General features: G+C 41.3%; 1 protein-coding gene across 1 annotated transcript in view; it reads left to right on the top strand.

Annotated features, from left to right (window-relative positions):
• The window catches only part of RELN (reelin), a 473,567-nt gene that overhangs the window by 289,427 nt on the left and 165,558 nt on the right, over positions 1 to 18,582 (top strand). Inside the window, exons 11-13 of the mRNA XM_045031243.1 lie at positions 54 to 199; positions 12,465 to 12,616; positions 17,283 to 17,395. Of these exons, the coding sequence (XP_044887178.1) occupies positions 54 to 199; positions 12,465 to 12,616; positions 17,283 to 17,395 (411 nt within the window). The remainder of the gene's footprint in view (positions 1 to 53; positions 200 to 12,464; positions 12,617 to 17,282; positions 17,396 to 18,582) is intronic.

The raw sequence follows: 18,582 nt of genomic DNA, 5'->3' as shown, positions 1-18,582 counted from the left end.
AAAAACAGAAAACATTTAAACAACCATCTCTTGCATTTTCCTTTTATCTATAGCATAGCTGTCAATCAGATGGAAACTCCATTTATTTCCATGGAACTGAAGGCAGTGAGTTCAATTTTGCCACAACCCGAGATGTGGATCTTTCCACTGAGGATACCCAGGAGCAGTGGGCAGAGGAGTTTGAGAGCCAGCCTAAAGGGTGAGTACTTGTTATCTCCAGTGCTATAAGTGTGCATGCAACATTACTTCAGGAGATAAGGAAACTAATGTTGGTAATTATAGGTTTTAGAGATGAAGAAGTCAAGGAGGGTCATTAGGTCCTGTCTGATTCCAGACTATTTTGTCTCTAGATATCTAAATAGACAAATATCAGACGGGTAGCCGTGTTAGTCTGGTTCTGTAGAAGCAGCAAAGAATCCTGTGGCACCTTATAGACTAACAGACGTTTTGCAGCATGAGCTTTCGTGGGTGAATACCCACTTCTTCGGATGCTTGCACGAAAGCTCATGCTGCAAAACGTCTGTTAGTGTATAAGGTGCCACAGGATTCTTTGCTGCTTAAATAGACAAAAGTTGTGTGCATGAACTTCATAGTGTTACATTAGAAACTTTCAGTGTTGCAATGTTTTCCACTTCTGCCACAAATTAGCATTAAAAATACACAGTTGGACGAAATCCAATCTTTTGAAAAACTCAAACTTTCCCTCGAGCAAAACATAATCTTGTTACTGTCAGTGTTGGACAAAATGGTCCCCATACTGAGCCATACTCTGGCTGCACAAACCAGCCCTAAATCTTGGTGAAATAGGGAGAATCACTTCTGCATGGGAGGATGCAGAGGTGTTATAGGGCAGCTGCCACCCCTGCTCTTGGCTGCAAGCACAGGAGGCATGGCCAGGACTTTGCCCTGCCCTAGTAAACCCGGGCAACTGTTATGTTCCCTTGTAGCTAGTGGAGGTTACAGCAGCCCCAGGTTTAGGGAGATTAACCTGGTGAAGAGCAGTTCCTGGACTGGTGGAATGGAAAGGGTACTTGTGTACCCCTCCTCAGCTGTATTTAAGGTTCTATGGCCATAAATGACGATCTGGCCCAGTATTTTTTCTTTAAATATACAGCTGGTGAGTGAGAGAGTGTTTGGACCTGAAACAGGGTCCACAGGGCCTGATCCAATGCCCACGAAGTCAACAGGACTCTTTTCATTGATAACAATGGGCTTTGGATCAAGCCCTTGGTTTTGTAAAGAATGTAGAGTAGTGGTTACAGACGGGGAATTGGAAGCTTGACATACACAGTCAGATTTTCTAATTTGGCATGGATACTTACATACAATTGTGTGCAACCAAGTTATACATGAAATATCATAAGTCCAAAATGTTCAGAAGATATTTAAAGTCAGGCACCCAAATCCATTTTTGGGCACTTGCCATAAATGAATGGCCTGATTGACAGTATTGAGCACTCACAGATCCCATTGACTTCCCAGCCATTAAAGTCAACCATTTATTTATGTTACATGTCAAAAATGACTTTGGGTGCCTGACTTTAGACCAATTTCTTTGAACATTTTGGCCTGTGTGCATGAGCATGTTGGGCATGTGTATACATAAATATCTCATGTGTATATGTGCATTGGGTATTTCTGTGCATAACAGCACATGCAGTTATTTGCATACACTTGCACATGCCTAAGTTGAAAATAGATGCCATAATATTTAATGGTAGCAACTGGCCTAAGAGCTTCTTCCCAGAACTCCCAGCAAAACTGCATCATAATTTAGCCCCAGCTTGGGGGAAATTTAGTTTAAAGAATGGTTTTACATTATACAGAATATAAAAATAAAAGAAGTTTAGATAGAAAGACAAAAAGATTCATCTTGACTTATCCCTCTTGCACCTCAGTAAATATAACAAGCTGTGATTTTTCTATCCCAAGTATCTACCTTTTTTGTTTTGCCAAGCAGCTTTATCTTAGTATCTTTATACTGTCTGTTCCCACATTCTATTAACTCACTATGAGAATAATAATAATAATAATAATAATAATACTTAGCTCCTATATGGCATTTTTCATCAAATGAGCTCAAAGTGTTTTACAAAGCAAAGTAAGTATCACATTATCTCCATTGTACAGATAGGGAAACTGAGACATAGTAAAACTACTTATCTTACCTAAGCTTACACATCAAATAACTATTATCAAAGATACTATTAATGAAGGACCTAAGTACAACATAATCAGGTGTCCAACAGCCAGTTCTTCTCCAGGCTTTTTCTCTTCATTACAACAACAATTATAATTAATAATAATTAGTATTAATAATAATTAATATATGTCATTAATAGTAAAAAGAGAACAGTCACATCATAAGCAAGCATTATACTCCTCTGTGCATGTAGATCATTTTAAGTGCTCTCTGCTTATACAAGCCTATGGGTACATTAAAAATCAACATCTTTCAAACAGTGACAATTAAGTGGTATCTTTGGTTACCATAGTTTTTCCCAGTTCTTGGGAGGTAGCTTTGGCCCCTGTGGTAAATATTAACTTAACACCATTGTGGCTCTCTTCATTTCAGCTCTGTGTTCTAGCTCCCTCTGTGTCTCTCATATAATTTGAATCCATTTACTGAGCATTTCTCCTGCTTGTTGGGCCTCCCCAAATGCAGTTTCTTAATAATGAACATCAATTTCCCAACATCTGGCCATTTTTTCAACCTATTCAAATTGTTCTGTAACCTCACTAAATCCTGGCTTCAGCCCTTCCTGCCTCTTTATTATTTGCAAAAGTGGACACCATGCAGCCATTCCCAGTGGCACTTTGCGGGGTGAAGCCATGAAGTGGGACAAAAGAGAGAAATTCTGGGTAAAAAGCAAAACAAACCAGAACAACAACAAATTGGATGCACTTAGTAAAATGACTTTTTCTGTTTAAAAAAAAGTGAGGATTATATTAGTTACTGCAGCCACAGGGTAGCTGTAAAACAGACTGATAATTTATGTCATTTCTTCTGAACACTGGTTTCAACTTATAAGACACATAATTTCATTAGCAGCTACCAAATCACATGCTGCTTATGCTGTGTCTGAGATAAAGATCACTCTGTAAGTAATATATGCAAATATGTTATGTGAACTCTTGAGCTTATTTTTGAGTTTAGGGGGGGAGGGGAAATGTAAACTTATTCCCAATCTAAATAACTAACTCTTGATCTGTTTTGCAGGGCCGCCCAGAGGGGGGGGCAAAGGGGGCAATTTGCCCCGGGCTCCGCAGGGGCCCCCAAGAGAACAGCGGAGGCTCCCGCCTCTGCCCCTCTCCGGGAGCCTTAGCACATCAAGCGGGGTGTCTCCGCTGGGGCCCCTGAGCCCCGCCCCGCTGAGAGCCACGTGGTCAGGGGGCAGGGCTGCGAGCTCCGGGCTGAGCTCAGCTGCCTCCGCTCAGCGTGAGCTCCCAGCCCCGCCCCCTCCCCACGCGGCTCTGAGCGGGGCGGGGCTCAGGCCCCGCCGGACACACGCTGCGGCTGTCGGGCGAGGCGCTGAGGTTCCAGGTGAGGAGGGAGCTGGGGGTAAGAAGCTGGGGCCGGGGGGTGGATAAGGGGCAGGGAGTCCCAGGGATAGTCAGGGCACAGGGAGGGGGCAGAGGTTGGGGGGTGGTCAGAGGGCAGGAAATGGGGGGGTTGGATAGGGGTTGGGGCAGATAGGGAGCAGGGGTGGGGTCCCAGGGTGGTGGTTGGGGGGGTGGGGATCTGTAGTGGGATGGCTACTTGCTCCTGACCTTTGGGGCTTTAAAACAGCCCTGGGAAGGGGCTTTAGGCTGGGCTGATTGGGGGAAGTGGCTGAAGCTGGGGCCATGCCCCAAACTGAGCAACAGGGCCTTATAAGAAGGCCAGGGAAACCAGAAGAAAGACAGTCTCTCTCTGTATTCAGAAGGAGATGGGCCTGGCTGCAAGGAGCTGAGAGAGAGTACCTGAGTGGAGCAGGGCTGGGGAAAGGCTGAGGAGCTGGGGAGCTCCAGCCTGGAAAGCCCCAGGCTGCAGCCTAGCTATAGGCCAAGAGGTACTGGGCGTTGCCAGGGGCAACCCAGGGGTAGGCAAAGGCAGCAGGTCCAAACCCCTTTGCCTGTGATGAATAGGCTGATACTGCAGTCTGCCCCAGGGTGTGGGGCTAGACAATGACTGGCAGTAGCCAATACTGAGGCAAAGTGGGGATAGTGGGGTGGGGGGTTCCCCTGGGAGGGGGAGACCCAGTTGAACGGGCACTGGGGTCCTGGGAGGGACACGGGGGCCAGTAGCTGGAAGGCGGATCACCAGCCTGCAGAGAGCGCTCTGGACGCTGGGCTGAGCTAATTCCCAAGGTCAACCAGCAGGAGGCGCCGCAGGGGTGAGGCTGACCCGGTTACAGCGTCTCTGGGGGACGGTGAGGGGACAAGGAGCAGGATGGGTCAGGGATTCTGAGGGAGGCAGTCGGGAGCAGGAAGTGGGTGGGGGTTGGATAGGGGGTAGGGCTAGGCTGTTTGGGAGGCACAGCCTTCCCCACCCTAAAGCTCATTCAGCAGTTTGAGGCTTGCAGAAGAGCCAAGCTGTTAGCTTTTCCATTAGGGCTACCATCCCTTTCACTTCTCAAATGCCAAATTATAGTCTATATGTAATTTCAGTGCCATAGAGAGATTCATGTCAGGGGAGGGTAGCTTCATTTAAAATTAGCCACTGGGGGTAGGGATCACATGAGAAGAGCAATATCCTTCCCAACCCTACCAAGGGAGACCCCTCTCCCCTGCATTCCCTGAGGCTTCAGAGGGGTTAATTTAGTGGTTCTCAAACTTTTGTCCTGGTGACCCTTTCACATAGCAAACCTCTGAGTGCGACCCGCCCCCCCTTATAAATTGAAAATACTTTTTTATATATTTAACAGTATTATAAATGCTGGAGGCAAAGCGGGGTTTGAGGTGGAGGCTGACAGCTCACGACCCCCAGTAATAACCTCGTGACCCCCTGAGGGGTCCTGACCTCCAGTTTGAGAACCCCTGGATTAATTTAATTTTAGCACCCTGTGTCCATTCACATGCATGTGCTATTTTGAGCATTTCAGTTTGGACAACATAGGCTCATCCCAGATTCTGGAACAAGCTCAAATGCTCATTCCGTGGAGTATGTACATAAGCTATACTAAAGACAAACCCACAGTAACCGTCTCCAGTTTGTGAGGGACCACATGGAGCCATTCTCTAGGAAACAGATAAATACATGGAGATTAAGTCCATTAATGGCTGTTAGCCAGGATGGGTAAGGAATGGTGTCCCTAGCCTCTGTTTGTCAGAGAGTGGAGATGGATGGCAGGAGAGAGATCACTTGATCATTACGTGATAGGTTCACTCCCTCTGGGGCACTTGGCATTGGCCATTGTCAGTAGACAGGATACTGGGCAGGATGGCCTTTGGTTTGACCCAGTATGGCTGTTCTTATGTTCTAACCTAAATGAACCCAAAGTTATGGAGACAGATATGAGTCAAGGAAGCCAGCAGAGTATCAGAAACCTGGAAAAATCTCTGCCTGGATGGGCTCAGGTGTTTGGTTACAAGCTGAGGTGGTTCAAAAGTTTTGGATTTTTTTTAAGCAGAATTTTTTTATTGTTTCTTTAAACAATCAAACACAGCAAGCAGCAAATATTTGGCCACACACTTCTGAAACCTCAAACCATGTTCAGGTTTTGGCAGACTAATTTCAGCTTTTCAATAAAAAAAAACACAACAAATTTTGAAGGAAAGCAGACATTGTCCGTGATTTTTTTCTACTTTTTAAAAACCCCTAGTTTTCGATCCAGAAAAAGTTTTGATGGAAAATATTTGTCCAACACTTTTAATGAGCTTTAGTGCCTTTTAGCACTAGCTGATGCTGAGAACCAGTGATACCTTGTAAAGAAGTTTTCTCAAAACTGGGTTTGTGCCAAAATGCAGAAGGTTTATTTTTCCTAGGGGCGCCCGTGGAGGGGAGCAAGTGGGGCAATTTGCTGTGGACCCCGCAAGGGCCCCCAGGAGAATATAGCATTGCAATTTTTTTATAGAAGGGGCCCCAAAAATTTCTTTGCCCCAGGCCCCCTGAATTCTCTGGGCGGCCCTGCTGTTTTGTCTTGTGCTCTTTGCTGTTATCCTTTTCATTTCAGAACAAGTTTTTATACAACAACAAAACATGAGTATGTGTGGGAAGGGTTGCTAAGTGAACCATATGTCTGATGCCCTTTTGGCCTTTATTTTCTTCTTCTTTCAGAGAACTGGAAAATGGTGACTTGTAGTGGACATCTGTTTTTTTCTGTAGACAGAGTACTTACTAGCCATATTCTTAGCTGGTGTAAAACAGATTAGGTCCATTTAAATCAATTGTTTTGATATGGATGCCATCTTAAGTAGAAAAAGAGCCTAATTTTCAAACATATTTAGAAGTGACTTACAATTAAAAAAATACAGCAGGGAGTACAAATACAGAAATAAAATACTGTTCACTATGTGCTAGTTTATGACTACACAGTCGCTCTGAGCTAGGGACTACGGGTCTTGAACCGTTATCTAGACGGCTCTTAGGAGCTAGTAAGTGCCAACCTGTCCACAAGCATCAGAACAAGAAGTTTGATTCCAGTCCTGGGATCTGACTGGTGGAACTCTGGGGGTCCTGACTGGTTCTCTGCTACCAGTGAATATAAGATTTAGCAGTTTGTGTCTTGTAATAAACACAAACAGCAAAATAACAGTTTTGATTTTAAATTAGCAGACTTAGTTAAGGGGCTTTCTGGTATATGTAACCACGGAGCAATGGCATTCACGTGTCAAAACTATTGGGAAATGTATTGAAGCAAATAGCTTACATTAGCAGTTGGACCACTAATTATCGTCCCTCAAAATAGCAAACATGGGCAAAAGGCTGAGGCCTCATCCAATATGGTTCTGGAAGTGTGGGAATGTAAGGAAAAAGGGTTATAAAAGATTGTCTGACCAACCCTACTTGGGTTATCGGGATGACAGGAGAGTGGAAATCTTATTGTCATTGCCATTTACAGTGCTTCTCCATATCCTGCTCTTTCCATCTTCACTTCTGATGGTCTCCCTAAAATTGTATGTGCAATGCTAAAGGTTGTTTTGCTATATTTATATTGCTTTTCTATGGTTGCAGTTTTATTTGTTTGTATGTGGGTACTAAATGAAGTCTTCATGTCTCTATAAATGTGACTCACCAATCTGATTTCCTATAAAAAATTCCAAGTAGCTGCTTAAGTAAAAACAAAACAAAAACCCTATTGTTAATTACTTCTGAATTTTGCACCCTAAACACCATTTTAATATTATGATTTTCCTTAGTGCTGCTACTTTGGAAGAATGTGTCTTTTGATTCCTTAAAAATATTTTAGTTAAAAATTCATCCACCAAAGTGTCTGAAGTTACACAGGGAAGAATATGACCCATTAACTTCCTATTAGTTTTCTACTTCTAATGAAATTCTGTATTCAGAAAAGTGTTCATTTTGGTAGGAAGTTTCATTAAGGGATTCATAATCTTTAATATACAGGATTTTAAGGCTTCTTTTATTATGTAATCAGTAAAAATATTAAGTATCAATTTTGCAGTTCCTTGGGATAAGAAATTCCATACATATCACTGAGGACATATTAACTGCATAATTTCCCCACAAATTACCTTGATTTACTGACACATTCTGAATATGTTCAAAACTAATTATTCAAGGTGGAAAAAAAGAGCTCATATACATGCAATTTTCCATGGCTTCCAAATGCAAAGTCCTAGAGATATACTGTGTGGAGTCTACTTAATCAGGATTGCTATTTTATTGTGATGCCTCACAGGAAACCAATTTAGCTGAATGACAGTGAATGGTAATGACTGATGTTTAATGGGAACAATATTAGTAAGAATTTTGCTTAATGGGGATTTTGCAGTGTTAAGGATGTTTAACCAGGAATCAAATTGTATGAATTTTCAACTTCAGTCTTTTAATTAGCTGCCATACAAAGATTAAAAGAAAAAATAAAAACAAATATAGGGAGGGTCGCAGGGTAGGTGTACCCCATCACCGGGTGTCTGGTCACAAGAGAGGGAAGAGGCTGTACTGCAGCTGGTTAAGTCCTATGCGGAAGACCCTACTGTGAACTTGGTATTACGGCCTAGTGGCTGGAGTCAGCAGAGCTGCCCTTCCACCCAGGGCAGTGTGGCCTAATGGATGGAATCAGTACCGAAACCCCTTACAGTCAGGGTTGCATGGCCCAATGGCCAGAGATGATAAAGCAACCCTCACTGTCAGGGCAGGGTGGCCTAATGGCCAGAATCAATATACGAGCCCCCTACAACCAGGGTAGTGTAGCCTAATGTCCCTAGTCAGTACAAAAGCCCCTCTCAGTCAGGGCAGTGAGTTCTAATGGCCAGAGGCAATAAAGTTGCACCACTCTGTGGGGTTGCATGGCCTATTGGTCCATTGGGGAAGTAGCGCACCACTCAGGGACAGGAGGGGGTGGCACCACTCCTCCAAGCTCCAGCCCAGTGCTCTAGCAGTGACGGGATTACTCACCATCGAATCAGTAGGGATCCTTCCAAAACACGCTGACTGGTTCTCTGCTTCATCCACCGGAGCAAAGGCTAAGTCCCCTGGGCTGCTTCCTACCTTGTCTTTACCAGCGATGGGCCACTTTTCCCACAGGTCTCTGGGGTCTTCAGGCAGCATAGCCCTGATGGTGTAGCCTCCTCTCTGGGTTGGTCAGGCCACCTGCAATCCATTTGGGGCTCGGCAGACCTTGCTTCTGGGGTTGGGTTCTGTAGCAGCTCCCTGGAGAGATACTGCAGTCTGCGTCCTCTCCCTTGAGCAGCCTGTCCAGACTGAGCTTGGCTGCTTCCCTTTATATCTTGCCTCCAGACTGAGCATGCCCAGTACAGGGGAAGGGGTGTGGCTTCCTCAGTCCGCAATGCACAGTTAACCCCTGCAGAGCCAGGGCGGGGTAGGTGCACCTCATCACAGGGAGAAATTTACTCCACCCTGTATAAAGCCGTTGAATTCATAGATTCCAAAAGGGACCACTTTGATAATATAGTCCAACCTTCAGTATAACACAAGCCATAGAACTTCCCCAAATTCCAAGAGCATATCTTTTAGAAAGACATCCAATTTGATTTTAAAATTGCCAGTGATGGAGAATACACCATGACCCTTGGTAAATTGTTTCAGTGGTTAATTACCCACACTGTTAAAACTTTACACCTTATTTCTAGTCTGAATTTGTTTAGCTTCAACTTCCAGCCATTGGGTAATACCAGGGGTATACCTTTCAGAAGTAGTGTGCCGAGTCTTCATTTATTCACTCTAATTTAAGGTTTTGCGTGCCAGTAATACTTATAGAAGGCTCTTTCTATAAGTCTATAATATATAACTAAACTATTGTTGTATGTAAAGTAAATAAGGCTTTTAAAATGTTTAAGAAGCTTCATTTAAAATTAAATTAAAATGCAGAGCCCCCCAGACCGGTGGCCAGGACCCAGGCAATGTGAGTGCCACTAAAAATCAGCTCGCGTGCCACTTTTGGCACATGTGCCATAGGTTGCCTACCCCTGGGTTAGACTTTTTTCTGCTAGATTGAAGAGCCTATTATCAAATATTTGTTCCCCATATATGCACTTACAAACTGTGGTCAGGTCACCCCAGGCCCTCTTTTTTTAAGATAAATAGATTGCGTGCCCTGACACTATCACTGTATCACTATCAATGTTTTCTAATCCTTTAATCACTTTCATGGCTCTTCTCTGAATCCTCTCCAGTTTATCAACATCCTTCTTAAATTGTGGACACCAGAACTGGACACAGTACTCCAGCAGTGGTTGCACAACTGACAAATTCAACAGTAAAATAATATCTCTATTCCTATTCAAGAGTCCCTTGTTTACTCATCCAAGGATTGCATTAGATTGTGAAATCAAGCACTGAAAAGTTGGGAAATGCCAGATTTACAGTTTCATGCAAAATTTTGGATGCACAAGGAGGCATAATTAATCTGTGCAATCAACGAGGTAGTGATAGAGTTTTACTATTGTCTTTAATGGGAGCAAAGTAAGGCCAATGCTCAGTACTTCTGAAAATTCCTCAAAGTGTATTTACAATAACCTACGTTTATAGTAGAATTAATCTTCTCATTCACAAAGGATTGTTATCCCATTTCTCTTTTATAACACAGATTAGGGACTCAATCCTGCAACTGGATCCCTGTGAGCAGACTGTTGCAGAGCCCTGTTTACTTCCCACACAGATCTACTTGCAGGACTGGGTCTTATGTTTCCATCTGACATAAAGTGTAAACATTTAGATTGATAAACCATCATACCATTTTTGCACATCATTTATCATTCACCAGTGAAAGAAGAATGACTATAGACTGATTTGGGGGATAAATGTATCCCAAAGTTACGTTTAACAAAGATTTTCTACGTGTTTATAATATGATAATAGATGCAGTTAATCCCATTCTTTCTCTGTTTATCATTACAGAGAGAATTTGGATTTATTTTTACAAAAATGCCAGAGTCATTTTACATTGTTTAACTTTCTGTTTTTCATTTTGAATGTTCCCTAAAAGGAAGTTATCCCTAGAAACAGCCATGATCTGCATCATTCATGACCCCAAGTTGTTTTGTGGGTCAGTAAAGAGGGTGTTTTAATTGGGCTAAATGGAGCATATAAAAAGACCAATGAACCATTGTGAGATTTCTTTGTATAAATCAAAACAGGCTCAACTGTTTAACTCTGCAATTGTCTTGGTCCCCAAAGACCCATCTTCAAAAATGGTAACTATTTTTTTATCATATCACATGTTATTTTTTTAAACATCCAAACCACAAAAGTTCTTTCATCAGAATTAGATGTACATCAAACAAAAATGCTTTGCTACAGAATGTTTAAATTTACTGAAATATAAACTAACAATACTTTTGCAGCCAAACAGATTAAATTCTTGCGGAGCTCTTTGTTCTTCAGATGACACATTTATGTTTGTACCATAAAAGTATTTCAATAAACGTTAATTTGGTAGATTTTCAAATATTTCTTTGTAATCTACTATAAGATATAAAGTGGGATTTTCAAATGCACTCAGTATAGGCCTAACTCTGAGGCCATTGAAGTTAATGTTTGAACTCCAATTGACTTAAGTGGTAGCAGCACTGAGCACTTAAAAAAAATCATACTTGTACATTTGGAAATAGTTTAAGGGGTTAAAAAAATTATCAAATATAAACAAGATCAACAATTGCGATGGGGGTTACTGACAATTGTTTATTACTGGAAAGAAACCACTACTTAGAAATTAGAAAAGGAGACCTTAGGTAGTTGTTAGGTTCTGTTCACTCACTTCTCACTGCTAGAGCTGAGCAGGAAATGGTATTCCCATCCTGTGAGTGTTTTTGAGATTCTGAATTATTTTGCCATCACAAATCACAATGAAAATTTTCACAAATCAGTCATTAAAAGACCTTTTCAGATAGGGCCAACCAAGTGTTTCATTTTGATCATTTTCAAACATTCCATCTTATTTTGACCTTTTTTATGTTTAAAACTTTTTTTAATATAAATTAACTAAAACTTTGAAATGAAAAGTCATTTCAAACTCAAAAATGATAGTTTTCATTTCTAAAATGTCAAAACAGGATTTTTACCGACCTGTTTTTCAATCAAGAGATTTGGAAACCAACCCTTGCCTATGAACAGTTTTAGTTTCAACAAACACCATTTTCTGATGAAAAAATGTTTCCTTGGAAAATTCCTGACCAACTATATTCACTGCCACTGGCTGAAGAAACAAAAACACGTTTTCTATGAAATGTGAGAAAAAGGGGGATCAAATTAAATTTTTTGAGAAGCATAGTATCTCTTTTTTCCTCTATTCAAGCACTGAATTAAAACTGTTACTCAAAAATGTTCAAATGCTACTCAAAAAGTTAAATAGAGGGCATCCCCTGTTATGGCCTACGTGTTCAATGACTGCATAGTAGATATGATCAATGCAGTATTCCTTTTAAAGTTTCAGTGATGTGTAAATGTCTTCTAAATTAACCAGAATGAAAATACAATGGAGGTTGCATTTACATTACATGTTATTTGTTTATATAACACCAAAGTACTGAGAGAGGGTAATATTCAACAGCCAAAATAAATATCTCAACAACTTAAATAACTTTGTACAATTCTGCCAATTATTGTATTTTAAATAATATAATCTACAACTTTGCTGACATACATTAATTGTATGCTATTTAAGTTGACTGAATTGAAGGAGCTGTTATTTTGTGGTGATTAGCATGTTTGAACAAACTGCTTTTCATTATACCACATGAGGTTTGAAGAAGTTTTTCTTTATAAAGTAAACTGTTAGAAACATGCAGGCTTACCCCTACCAGGTATCTGACTCTCAACACATTGTTGATGTATTTAGATGGGACATATCTGGAGCTGTCATTGGTACTGAATGTGGAACACTGGAGTCAGGTTCATCTATGGTATTCCTCAGAGATGGAGAGAGAAAACTATGTACTCCATATATGGACACTACAGGTTATGGGAACCTGAGATTTTACTTCAGCATGGGTGAGTATGTACTTTTAACATATTTGGGACACGCAGAATATATCAGCCTCGAATTTGAGAATAAATTTGAAATCCTACAATCTGAACCAAAAGACGCTAAATATCTTCTGAAGATGATAGCTGTGAGTCACTCCACCTCTACACGGGTGTGACTTCATTGATTTCAGCAGAGTCACACCAGTGTGAGAGGAGAGTAACACAGTGGAGAATCAGGCCCAATTTGTTCTGTCTGAAGTGGGAGTCCAGGTGGAGAGAGAAATTTTAGAGAGAAAAATGGGGTCCATAGAGTCATAGGTGTTAACATAACCCAGTCAGTGTCCAGCATTAAACAGTTTTAAACAAGGTTCAGCGTTTGGTATACAGAGATCTCAGCCTGCTTAATACTATGGCAAAAAAATCCTTTTAATCTTTTATTAAAAATACAGAAAAGAAGGAAAAACAGTTAATGCAATTGAAATGTAAAGTATTAAATAAGGCTCTCGTTTTAACAAATCCCTTGTTCTCTTTTCCTGTAGCTGGAGAGAGTCTTTACCGGGAATAAAGCCCGTGTTTGACAGTCTCTTAGGTGGCAATAACTGTCCTTTTGGGAAAAAGTGAAGTTAGTTGAGATAGGCTGAAGCTGTTGTTGTTGCTGTGTTATTAAAGTCCAGTCCCATTTTCTAGAAGACAAAACAAGACAAACACGCATGAATGGGAAAGGAAAGAACAGCAAAGATTAAAATGCAACTTTTTCTGTCTCTGATGTTGACTTTCACTTGCAACCTCACTGCTGGAAAAATACAGGCCCAGCACATGGTCTTATCAGCCACTCTGAGACCTGGCAAATATGCATTGGCCTGTTTAGGGCATTGCTTTAAGCTGCCTCTTTCTGGTCTCGGGCTTACAGTAGTGTTGCAAAATATATAATCCTGGCCAGCTGAGCCAGACTCTGCTTAGACAGAAGGCAAAAGAAGAGGAATAAGAAAGATAAGAAATAAGGTGGGGAAGGAAAAGGACACATGAGAGGCGGGAGAACAGAGCTTCACATCCTAAATGACATTTGGGATTCAGCCAGAGCTGGTGGAGATGACAATGTCATCTGGGTCCCTCTCTCTGGCTTGGTCTCATCAGGACAGGATCAGAATGAAAAAGACCCAGGTTCCCAGGTAACATTGGGGTGGCAGCCATAATTGTGAATCTCCTGCAGTCGCCAATTTTTCTCACAAAGTCTGTTTCTTTAAAAAAAACCAAACCGAATGATGGGCGGAATAGGCCATCCTCTCATTATTTTGTTCATCACTCTCGCCTTACTTCTGACATGCCACATTTAATCCATTGATTTCTGGCTCCACTTCTGCCTTGTTGCCACATATGATCTCAACACAGTGCTTCAGTTATATCGGTAACACCTTTTTGTTTAGACTAACTCAGTCATTCTGTATTTCACTTTTAATAATTTTTACAAACAACCTTATGTAACATTCTGGGTTGGACTTCTGTTACCTTTTTCACATCAAAGTTTGCAAACATTTGTTATTCCAGGTAACCTAACAATATTACAAACTTCCATCCACTTTCCCACAGTTAGGCTCACAGCTGAGGAAGGCCTTCTAGGCCTCAATTATTACAACAGACCATGTTTCTGTTAACTAACTCACAAAATGGTTTCTGCTCCTGAGCTACTAAGCCATCACCAGACACATGAATAGCTGCCACAATAATGTCTTACTAGAGGGTGAAATTCAACCCCAGAGCACAAAGTCCACACAAGAACTCCACAATACTGAAATACTATATTAAATGCTTAAGTAGTGCTGAGGATTGTGTGCAGACCTTTCACAATGGGATGAATTTCACCCTGAATGGTTTTCTCGGGGGGCAATAGTAAACTAGCAAGAATAAAAGATGAAGTAAAAGCAAGAAGTTTCCTCTCCAAATAAGAAGGCTGTTGTTAGTACAACTGTATTAGGCATTCGCTCTCACAAATCCAAATTCATACAAATGTTTGTTGGGTGTGGGGAAATCATCCAATATTTTGTTGTATTTTTCCAGGAATTTAATGTGCACATGTCTAAATAAAGGAAATTCCACATGAAATTTATTCTCTCAACACAGGATTTAGTTTTTAGAAAATAGGGAAGAAAATGATGGGATGATAAAGGAGGAAGCATGGATTAAATTAGTGACCTTCCAAAGCCACCTTTTGAGTCAACAAGAAAAAAACCCTTAATTGGTTGATTTAAAGTCCTGCTGTAGTTACTCTGAATTGTCACACATCTCCCCTGTGTTACATGATTTACCAATAAAGCACAGGAAAGGGAGGTTGCCTTATTTCCAGGTCTTCCAGGCATTGCAACACCTGCAAGAGAAACAGGAAAGAAACTTTGTCAACCTTCTGAACTTACGGGAGAGGCTGTCAGTTCAGCAAGAGTGGTGGAGAAATTGGGTGTTCGCACTGAAAACATAAGCTATGCCTGTTTGTAGCTAAATGCATAATAGTGTAAATATTCAGGGATACAAATAAAGCCTCACTGAAGCAAGTAGAGCTTTCATAGGCCAATGTAAGTCACAGCAAAGATGTAAGCCTTATAAGGCTTTTCAGAACACCCTTTGCTTATTCCACCCCTATAATTGGCCATCTTTGCTTGACAACGCAATTGAAGTGTTTTATATCTGAAATCTTACAGACTATTTAAAGGAGTTTCCTCATCCTGTTTTTTAAACCAACCTGCAATGTCAGCCTGATACAGGAAAGCGTGAAACTTCCTTTTTTCAGTTACAGATACCTTGTTTTAATATTCATTATCCAGGATACCAAATGGAGCTATGCCAATAAAATATACTACCATTAGCGTCCATGTTGTTTAAAGCCATTCTATCTCTATTGCAGCATTTGAAGAATATGCCCAGCCCAGATTTGCCTCCACAGCTGCTACCACATGAAAGCTTTACAAGTCTCTTGAGCTCTACAGATATGAAGATGCTGCCCCAGCTGAAACCCTGTTCCTTTGCAGGGAAGAAAAACAAGTCACAAACTCTACCATGTCTAACTCCATTTGAGCCCATGTTAATGACATTAGGGAACAGGGGCACACTGAGCAAGATGCACCATGCACTTCCCCAAGCAAATTCTTGCCTGCCTGCCTGCTGGCCAGCTGACTGTTAGCCAGAGAGGAAGTAGATGAATAGATTCATGGAGTTTAAGGCTAGAAGGGACCATTATATCATCTCATCTGACCTATGTGTCCCATGCCATTAAATTTCACTGTTCCCCTGTATTCAGCCTAATAACTTGTGTATGACTAAAGTATAACTCATGCTCAGCTAACTGTGCTTCCCAAAGTATCTGGGAAGTGCCACAACTATGGATAAATGGGGAAAGGGAAGAAGAAGGGGATGAGGGAACCTTTCCACACCCAACTGGGGGTCCACTTCCTGCAGCAGAACTGCTTAGGACCTCACTGCCATAACAAGGCTTTGGGACACAGGACTAGCACCCTCTTCACATCCATGAATGCCAAGTATATTGGGAGAGCCAGCAATAAGGTTGCTATGTTAATACTAGTATTTTTAATGTATATAGCACCTTTCATTCAGAGATCTCAAAGCAACTAACAAATTCTAATTAGTCCTGCCAACAATCCTATGGATTATATAAACATTATTCTCATTATACAGGTGGGCAGAGAGAGTCTTGCTGAACTTGCCCAGAATTACACACCAAGTCTGTGAAAGACAGAAATAACCCACAAATCCTCCTGACTCCTAATCTCATTCTTAAACCACTACACCATGCTCCTTTCCATTGAGCAATGGGAGTTTGGCTGAGTAAAGACTGTCTCTCTTATTCCCTACTGAAAGTACTGTAAATCACAATTACAAATGGCATATCTTTTACTTCTCCACAATATTCACTAAGGGCTCTATTGTGCTCATATGTATCAGGAACTGTGTAGCACCACTCCGGGCAGAGCTCAGAGAGGCATAAAGGGAGGCAGAGAAAGTATGGCTGCAACCACACCCATGAAGACAGGGCCTGGCATGCACCTAGTTAGCCTTGTTAGCTAGTGAAGTGAGGAGGAAGAAGTAGAAACTATGGTCCCACAGGCTCTCTGAACTTCCCTCTGTATCTTTTGGAGAGGCTAGCCCTGAACAGCCCTGCACTGCCTGCTTGCAAGGACTACTCTTGTGCCCAGGGCCCAGTACAATCTTCCTATATGGCCTCTGTGTTTGCACAGCACCAAACATGATGGAGCCCTGAACCTGACAGAGGCCTTTGACTCTAACCAGGATGTAAATACTAAATAATAACAATTCACTGATTTCTACCAGAAACATGGGAAATCAAACACTGAAAAAAGCAGAGCACTTCCATGTGAATAGGGTGTAAGATGCACAGATACAAACACCACTTGTAGCATAACATTGTTTTTATTAAAATTTATTTCAATAAACTGATAAAAATAGTTACTTAGGCTTTTCTGTCAAGGCCTTGATCTCCAGCATGGCCTGTCTGATCCAATGGTTCTTATACATTATTCCATTGGGGCTTGTGTTCTTTTGTTTCAGATCTTAGTTTAATAATATCTAGGTGTAATTGTTTTCATAATTATGGGAATTGAACGTGCTTGTACTTTTAAATAACATGTGCTTCAATTATTTTGTTTCTCAAATATGTATTGTAAAGGGGGAACTTGTGATTCTGGAGAAGCCCATGAAAATGATGTCCTCCTCTATGCAAAGATAGAAGGAAAGAAAGAGCACATAGCTCTTGATACACTGACCTATGCTTCTTATAAGGTAGGTGTTATAGACAAAGATAGACAACCTACATTTTTAAGCAGCAAAGAGTCCTGTGGCATCTTATAGACTAACAGACGTATTGGAGCATGGGCTTTCGTGGGTGAATACCCACTTCGTCGGATACATGTAAATTTTTAAGCCAATTTGACCATGCTGAGTGTGGCATTCCACTGGGGTAATTCAACAAGAGCTTTTCAAGCAACTAACATATACAGATCACTCTGTTAGAAAGCATCTGAGCATCAAAATTCTGCAATGCCCACTACTTAGCTCATTTGGTAGCAGATAAAGAGATTGGAAGCTTGTAATTCTTATAGCTATTTCTGAGCATGCAGCAGCTAGATTGGGGGAATGGGAGTGTCAATAAAGGAGAGGTTTGTGCTGGCCGTATGGTCTGGTAAGCAGTCAGGTAGGCATGGTAGGTTTGTGAAGCTAGCACTGGGCAATAATTTTGCAGCCCTACTGTGATAGCAGATGTATCCTTTAAAAAGAGCATGCTGTTTTTGTTGTGTCAGAAAATATGGGGCTTTCATATGCAATTTCCAAAGAGTTCTCTATTGTGAAAGGAACACATGAGCAAAATTCACCCTGGGTTTTGTCAAGCTTATACACCAATCAAAATATGAGAAGTCTAGATGAAAGTTAAAATTAGAGCTGAGCGAATAATGGATTTTTCGGTTCGCTGGCAATTGTGTGACCTCGCAGTCTCCTTTTTGGTTGTTTAGCACAAGCAGACAGACTCCCTGGAATGATCACACAGGCATGAGCTCAGTAAACAACAGACAATGTATTTATTACTAAAAAAGGATACAGAGACAGCTCCATTACTATTGCTGGAAAACACTTTTGCCTTCTCTCCCAGGCAACAAGAATATTCACCCCTCGATTTCTTCTCAGGATTGCTTCCTGAATCTGGGGTCCTCCCTGCTATGAAGAGCCATATGCTTTAGGGGCTGTCTGTGGATGTGCCATACACAGAGCCCTAGCCAGCACAGTAACTCTGGTACAATATTTTTATTGTGCTGTCTAAAAGGAAGAAGAAAAGACAGGGGTTACATATATACATATGCACATAACATTGTTACAAACTAAACTACAGCATGTTTCTGCCTTACAGTACATAGAGGATATTGTATTAAAGGTCTAGACTACTTAAAAAGCACTTCTAAACTTTTATCACTTTC

The sequence above is a fragment of the Mauremys mutica genome, chromosome 1, assembly GCF_020497125.1.
Source record: "Mauremys mutica isolate MM-2020 ecotype Southern chromosome 1, ASM2049712v1, whole genome shotgun sequence".
In the NCBI taxonomy this organism is placed as follows: domain Eukaryota; kingdom Metazoa; phylum Chordata; order Testudines; family Geoemydidae; genus Mauremys; species Mauremys mutica.
The sequence above is the reverse complement of the archived record's forward strand: the minus strand, read 5'-3'. Positions and strand labels throughout refer to the sequence as shown.